This window comes from Platichthys flesus, chromosome 7 (assembly GCF_949316205.1).
Source record: "Platichthys flesus chromosome 7, fPlaFle2.1, whole genome shotgun sequence".
Classification (NCBI taxonomy): domain Eukaryota; kingdom Metazoa; phylum Chordata; class Actinopteri; order Pleuronectiformes; family Pleuronectidae; genus Platichthys; species Platichthys flesus.
The window spans coordinates 6,348,762-6,356,923 of record NC_084951.1 but is presented as its reverse complement, the minus strand read 5'-3'; the positions used below and the strand labels follow the sequence as shown (position 1 = coordinate 6,356,923).

Here is an 8,162-nt window from a genome sequence, read left to right as displayed (position 1 = left end):
TGTGCAGATACCAGACTCCACCGATCGACTCTCAGGCCAATCCCAGCCTCCACCCGCCGCTCTGCCAGTCTATGGAGACGGGGCAGCTGGAGGACTGAATGATAACGTCACCTCTTCCTCATCTCTGGGCTCTGATTCCTTCTCTCCCATTGCAAATAGAACTCGTCAACAGCAGGGAGAAGTGATAACTGCTCCTATGATAAATGTCATGGGACCAACCGGCCCAGCCCTCGTCTACCGCCCCTGGACTGACGCAGACATGACCGAAGCACTGAATCACCTCCCAGACCCACGGAACTCTGGCACAGCATTTGCCCTCCAGTTTGAAACATTTTGCCGTGAATTCATGCCAACAGTGTCTGAAATCAGACGACTTCTAATGAAGAAATTAGGCCCCACTGACTTTGCAAAAATACGTCAGCACTGTGGAGGTGACCTCCGTCTGACTTCGCCAGACTGGGAGGATGCGGGGAATGCAGCATATGTCAACGCTCTCAACACACTCCTCAACGCCCTGAAGACCGCCTTCCCCAATAAAATTGACATGTCCAAAATAACGGGGTGCAAACAACAACCAGGCGAAACCGTAGGAGATTTCCTCACACGTCTGACTGTCCTGTTTAATCAACACAGCGGCATCCCCATACCGGACGACCTTGGCAATGAGCCAGGGGCTTATGAAACACATCTGAAACAGGCCTTCCTGAATGGTCTGTTCCCCCCACTACGGGCAAACGTAGGCAACACCTGCATCGGGCTTGAGGATGCTCGCTTGACAGAGATCAGACGTCATGCTGAACATGCTGAACGCCAACACAAAGAAACCAAAGACAGAGAAAAACTAAAAAAGGATCAACAGCTCCAGAAAGCACAGCTAACCATGATGCAGGCTGTTTCAGCCTTGTCAAGGCCAAGTAGCAAAGATAACGCTGATAGCAGAGCCAACTTCAATGAACCAGGAAGAGGGGGGCGCGGGCGTGGACGTGGTCGTGGGAGAGGCTTCTATCGACAATTTCAAATTCCCAAAGATGAGTGTATGATCTGCAGAGAAAAAGGACACTGGGCGAAGAACTGCCCCCACCGGCGAGAGGAGGGAGAGACAAGAACTTTCACTGCCGACTGAAATAGAGAAAGGGAGGAGATGGCAGACGGGGAGGAGACGACCAATCAACCCACCGAGGATCAAAGAAAGGAAAGTGAATCACACACACACACAGACGCTAAAGCAATGAAGTATTCGCTTGCCAAACTAACCGAACACATACAAACAAGCTACAGCAATGAAGAACCGCTTGCCAAATTAACCGCACACACACACACACCAGATCACACACAACTTTGTGGTACTTATGTTAAGTACAATAGTGATGCTTTTAAGAAAATGCCACAACTCGAACTGTGTGTTAACGGTCACAAACTTAATTTCATGGTTGACTCTGGTGCAGGTTATTCTGTGGTTAGGACTTCAGATTTGCCCACATCTCCTGAGATGAGTGGTCGCTTTATATTCTCTCAAGGTGCCAGCGGTGCCACTGTAAAAGAAAACTTCACAAAACCTCTCAAATGCGCCGCTCAGTTTGACAAACATCAACAACATCCCATAAAGTTTGAACATGGTTTTCTGTTGTCTCCCTGTTGCCCAATTAATCTATTAGGAAGAGATTTGATGATTGTGTTAGGCCTCAACTTAGTATCCTCCTCTGAAGGAGTGACGGTTACACACAATTCTTCTTCACCCACATTCACAATGTCTCAGACCACACATGAGCAGATGTTTGCATATCAGTGGCAACTTCCTATAAATGCCTCCACTGATCTGCTCTCCACGTCGCACTCTCTTGTCACTCCTTTTTCGGATTTCATGCACACTGATTCATTGCATTGCACCTCACATGTGACAAGCACAGTAGATCACGTTTATGAATCTCTGTTTTTGCCTTTTTCTGACGATTCTCTGAAAGTGTCCAATGTTTTTTGGTCTGGTTCCAGAAGTGCAGCTTTCGTCTCACTCACTGACCAACAGTTGGCACTGTTTCACGTCTTGAATTCCAGCCCTCACATCCCGCTCTCCAAGTCTCATGATGACAAGTGGCAAGACTTAGGCCCATTTGTCAGATCATGCCAGGCTGCCGTTGATTGGCAACCCACAACCAGGCCTGACGTAATGTATTCCCCCAGTCTGAGTGCATTTGATCTAAAAATGTCTCCAACCCTCTGTTGTCCAGCCACACGCTCATTTGTTGTGACTGAAAATCACCTTCATTCTTATGCAATGTTGTCTAGCCCCTCTGACATTTCTCCTTTACTTTCAGATCTGCCTGAAACACTGTGGGCAAAGGACAAATATGATGTGGGCCTCATCAGAAACTGTGATCCAGTCAAAATCACTCCAAAATCTGATTACAGGCCATGTAAACAACAATATCCACTCAGACAAGAAGCAGTGGAGGGGATACGTCCTGTTTTTGAATCCTTTTTGCAGGCTGGAGTAATTGTCCCCTGCCCTGATTCACCGGTCCGCACTCCACTGTTCCCAGTTAAAAAGATCAGAGACAAAGGTCAACCTACTGAGTGGCGGTTTGTGCAGGATTTGAAGGCTGTGAATGATGCTGTAATTTTTCGATCGCCTATTGTTCCCAACCCATACACACTGCTTTCCCAAATTCCGCCTAATGCAGTGTGGTTTTCGGTTGTAGATTTATCCAACGCTTTTTTTAGTGTTCCTGTCCACAAGGACAGCCAGTACTGGTTTGCTTTTAATTTTGAAAACAAGGCCTACACGTTCACACGCTTATGTCAGGGCTACTGTGAGTCTCCGTCATTGTACAATCAGGCTCTCAGGAACAGTCTTGAACCCCTCATCCTCACTCCGGGTTCAGCTCTCTTGCAGTATGTTGATGATCTACTAATTGCCAGTCCCACACAGGAGCAATGTGAAACAAATACGATCGCTTTGCTGAGGCATCTGGCTCGTGAGGGCCATAAAGTCAGTCTCAGCAAACTACAGTTTGTACAACAAACTGTCACGTTTCTGGGTCATGTCGTCACCAAAGATGGCAAATCCCTGTCTGATAAGAGAGTAGAAGCTATTGTTAACATGCCAAAACCCTTGACGAAGAAACAACTCATGTCATTCATCGGCACATGCTCTTTCTGTAGAACGTTCATTCCTGACTTTGCTCTTCTTGAAGCCCCCTTAGGTGCTCTGTACCACGGCAAATCACTCTCTCCTCACGAACGTGTCGTTTGGACTCCAGAGGCAGACGAGGCATTTGTAACACTGAAGAAGACGCTGCAGCAATCTCCCACTCTTGCTCTCCCTAACCCTGACAAACCTTTTGTTCAGGCTGTGGATGAGAGAGACCGCTGCATGACTTCCGTCCTCCTTCAGTCTCATGGTGACAAGTTTCACCCTGTCGCCTACTTCTCTGCCAAACTTGATCCGGTGGCAGCTGGCCTTCCACGTTGTTTGCGTGCAGTGGCCGCATGTGAAAAAGCCGTTCTTGCCTCACGAGACATAGTAGGTTACTCTGACTTGACACTCCTTGTTCCTCATGCTGTGTCTCTCATTCTTATAGAACAGAAGACCTCACATCTCTCTGCTGCTCGCTGGTTGCGGTATCACACTGTTCTTCTTGACATGCCCAACATCACAGTGAAACGCTGTTCAACTTTGAACCCAGCCACACTTCTTCCGCTTCCGGATGACGGGGAAGAACACAACTGTGTGGCTGAACTTCAAGTCCAGTGTTCCCCACGACCTGACCTCTTTGACGAACCTCTTTCTAACTCTGACTTGATTCTGTATGTCGATGGGTCTGCCTCACGTGACCCTGTCTCTGGTACTAACTGTGTTGGTTTCTCTGTTTGTTCAGATAGCGAAGTCCTCGTCTCGAGTTCTCTTCCTCATCACCTCTCAGCACAGGCAGCAGAGCTCATCGCACTCACGGAAGCATGCAAACTGGCTACTGGTAAAACACTCACAGTCTACACTGACTCCAGATATGCATTCGGTGTATCTCATGATTTTGGTGCCCTTTGGCAACACAGAAACTTCCTCACATCCTCTGGTAAAAAGATAGCACACCATGGTCTCATCACAGATCTTCTATCTGCGATTTTGCTCCCAAAAACGGTGGCTGTATGCAAATGTGCTGCACACACACGTGCTACGGATGTGGTGTCTCGGGGAAATGCCAAAGCAGACACAGCGGCTAAAGCTGCAGCTCGCTTACCACCTCCTCTTTCAAACAAACAATTGGCTGCACTCACATCTGACATGTCCTCCTCTCTTTCTGCAGTACAGTCCACTGCTACTCCTCCTGAGATCTCCCTATGGAAGAAGTCCGGTGCTATTTTCCGAGCTGGTGTGTGGTATGGTCCTGACAACAAACCCTGTTTGCCAAAACATTTCTTTCCCCATTATGCTAAGTTATCTCATGGCAAAGATCACACATCTAAAATGGGGATGTTATCTATGATAACAGAACATTGGTTCACGAAAGGTTTCTCCACCTATGCTCAAAAGTACTGTCAGGCATGCGTAATCTGCGCCACACACAACGTTGGCAGGCCAGTGGCTGTAACCAGCCAGGCAGCTCACCAACCACCTACTCGACCTTTTGAACATCTGATGATGGACTTCATAGAGCTGTCACCATCAGAAGGTAAATCTCACTGCTTAGTGATGGTCGACATGTGGTCAAAATGGGTTGAAGCTTTCCCTGCCTCAAAACAAACTGCAAGTGTGGTCACCAAAGCATTGTTAAGAGACATTATTCCACGATGGGGAATTCCTAGCAGGATTTCCAGTGACAACGGCAGACACTTCGTAAACGAAGCTGTCAAACAACTCGGTTCTCATCTAGGTATGGATGTGCGAACACACTGTGCATATCATCCAGCCAGTGGTGGAGCTGTGGAACGAGAGAACGGCACACTCAAAACTAAACTTGCAAAGTGCTGTGAAGACACAGGTCTTGCATGGACAAAAGTCCTGCCTCTGGTGCTGATGTACATGAGGATGAGAAAACGAACAAGGTCTAATCTTTCACCTTATGGGATTCTTTTTGCAACTCCTCCCCACATTGGTGTGGCTCCTCCATCTTCTCCGCTTCCATCCACAGACTTGTGTGATGATAACATGTTGTCTTATTGTGCTAACCTAACTTCGTCTCTTTCAGACATCAGGAGACAGGTGACCTCCTCCCTTCCTCATCCAGCTACTGAACCGCTTCATAACCTCCAGCCAGGCGACTTCGTGGTGGTCAAGGACTTCCGGAGAAAGAATTGGCGCTCACGCAGGTGGCAAGGGCCTTACCAGATACTGCTCACAACCTACACAGCCGTGAAAGTTGCTGAAAGAGCCACCTGGATCCACGCCAGCCATTGCAAACGAGTACCATCTCCATCGGACCAGCTGACGCCTTCAACTGAAAGCACACACACTGATACTCTCCCTCCAGCTTGCGTATGTGTTTCTTAGTGATTTCACTAGACAAAAACAGCTATTGCAATTATCCTTTCAACTTCATATTTTATGATGCCTTAATTTAAATCTCTGAATTTTTAAGGCTGATGTGTTACTTTATGAAGTTTGTACATACTTAATAATATATACATACCACTTCTGTCCGTCCTGGGTGAGGAATCCCTCACATGTGGCTCTCTCTAAGGTTTCTACTTATTTTTCACCCTGTGAAAAGGGTTTTTTGAGTAGTTTTCTTCCTTACGCTTTATAAGGGTTAAGGGCAGAAGTTGTCACCCCATGTTTAAGGCCTATGATATTTTCAACCTTACATATACTTTATGTTGACATTTAACATTTTATTACATTTTAATATGAGTTACTTTTGCCAATCAATACAGTATGTTACATTTTGATAATGGTTAATGAGAAAATGATTTTGTTTGACCTGATTTCCTTCCATATTTTTTCATTTTAAACGCTTGCTCCATTACAGGAAAATAACTTTTTTTTGTTTCCTTTCCGCAAAAACAGCAACGGCTACCTATTGTGGCCTCATCGCCAGTGACTCTGTATATAGGATTGCAGACTCTATGATTTTCTTCTATGATTTGATGTTTGTTACTGATGTTGATTATGATGTTTCTTGATTATTTTTCGTTAGTGATCATATTTTTATTGATGATCAAATGGGGGAGTGTAATGGAAAATATCACTGACCAGTGTCTAAGGTATTGGATATCCCCTTACTAAGTGTCTCACTGCTGTGATACTGTCTACCTGACAGGATGGAACCCTTATTTGGTGATGTTTTTCTTTAATTGGTACCAGGGACGGTAGGGTGAGGTTTTTCATCTAACTGGTACCGGGGACGGAAGGACACAGCAGATAAGATAGAGGATGATCTCATGTCTTTCATGTCTTCTTTTTTTTTTTCATATCATGTCTTATGAAACGCCTCTTTGTATAAGTTCTGGCTTCTGTGAACTTACAGCCAGTTGTTCCATTTTGAGCACCCGTGCTTGTTGTGTAAACTCTGCAGAGCTTATTATTATAAAGACTCAAAAGCAACTCCGGTCTGAGAATTTCATTATTTCAAATCTCAAGATGAATTTCCATCACAGCTGTTTTATCTATTTGCAGGTCTTCTCTGTGTTTGGTTTTGCTCTTAGTATCAGAATCAGAATCAGAAAATTTTACACCTACAAGGAATTTGCTCTGGTTGTTGGTGCATACAATGAACAATGAACAATGAACATGAACATAGAAACATAAAAACAACATACATAGGAAAAGCAGTAAAAAATATAAAACCAGTTTTTTTACCAGGTATATTTACTCACTGTATTTGTTTGAGCATTCTAGTTTTGTTGCATTTTCTTCTAAATGCTGCACATTCACGTTGTTAGAGATGCTTTCTTAGTTTGCTTTTGACGTATGTTACAAGCAAACTAAAAAGCATCTCTAACAACTTGAAATAAAGTTCAGAAATGTTTAGAAATAATGTCCTTTAACGTAATTTCATTCGCTTTTTGAAATTCTTTATTCTGATGTGTCTTTGTGGTTCTATTTTACTTTAAATCTAATGAGTTTATATATTCATTTGGCATTTGAAAAAGGTATTTGTGTGTTAGACTGAAATAAATGGTAAATGGTTTTGTATTTATTTAGCGCTTTTCTAGTCTTGATGACCACTCAAGGCACTTTACAGTACAGATTTATATTCACCCATTCACACACACATTCATACAGTGCATCTTTTAACAGTACTTTGTTATTCTATGGGGGGCCATTCGGGCTTCAGCATTTTGCCTAAGGACACTTCCGCATGCAGATGGGTCAGACTGGGGATCGAACTGCCGACTTTCAGGTTGGAGGACGACAACTCTACCCCTCAGCCACAGTCGCCCGGTGTGAAAAGTTTTATAAAAACACAAAGTACAGAGCTAACGAGTAGATCTATCAGGATATATGCTTGAGCTATATGCAAATGTGTTCTTGCTAGCATGCTCAAAACAACAATACTAACATGATGATGTTTGTTCAGGCGTAATAAAGTATTTTTACTTTGTTACTGTACTTAAGTGCATTTTTACGTATCTGTACTTTACTTAAGTACAAATAATAGTGCATACTTTTTACTTTTACTCCGCTACATTTTGCAGCTATTTTTCTATACTTTTACTCCACTACATTTCTACAATATGTGTCGTTACTCGTTACATTTTGTGAACACAGTTTTGGGAAATATGGATTGCATTGCTGTTTTGGAAGTTTAAACGCACAAATACACACACGTGTCCTTACACCGCAAAAAGACGTTTAGAATTATGTTTATAATAATGACAACAAGTAACGAAATAACCACAAACCTTGTGCCTTCATCAGCCAGGTGCAACTAAAAGTAATGCTTTTTCATGCAACGAGGCACATTTTTTACACGTTTACAATTAAATAAAAGATTTAAAGATATAACATGTTGTCTTTATTGGTTTGGCTTAATGGTATATCATTTGCAGATAATCCCTGGTAGATAACTTGTCATCCACAGAATTGTAAGATAGAGTGAGAACAGTATAACAGAGGGTAAGCACAATAAGTACACCAACCTTTTCAATAAACAAATGTTGCTGCTTATAATTATTACTAGTAGAGACATCCGTAGAGGAATGAGTATAACCAGTCGCTAAATCTG

General features: G+C 43.6%; 1 protein-coding gene across 1 annotated transcript; it reads left to right on the top strand.

Moving 5' to 3' along the window:
• Positions 1-946: 946 nt before the first annotated feature.
• LOC133956894 (uncharacterized) lies at positions 947-6,578 on the top strand. Its single transcript, XM_062392255.1, has one exon. It carries the CDS (start codon positions 1,142-1,144, stop codon positions 5,483-5,485), a length of 4,344 nt encoding a protein of 1,447 aa, XP_062248239.1. The 5' UTR covers positions 947-1,141; the 3' UTR covers positions 5,486-6,578.
• Positions 6,579-8,162: the final 1,584 nt, after the last annotated feature.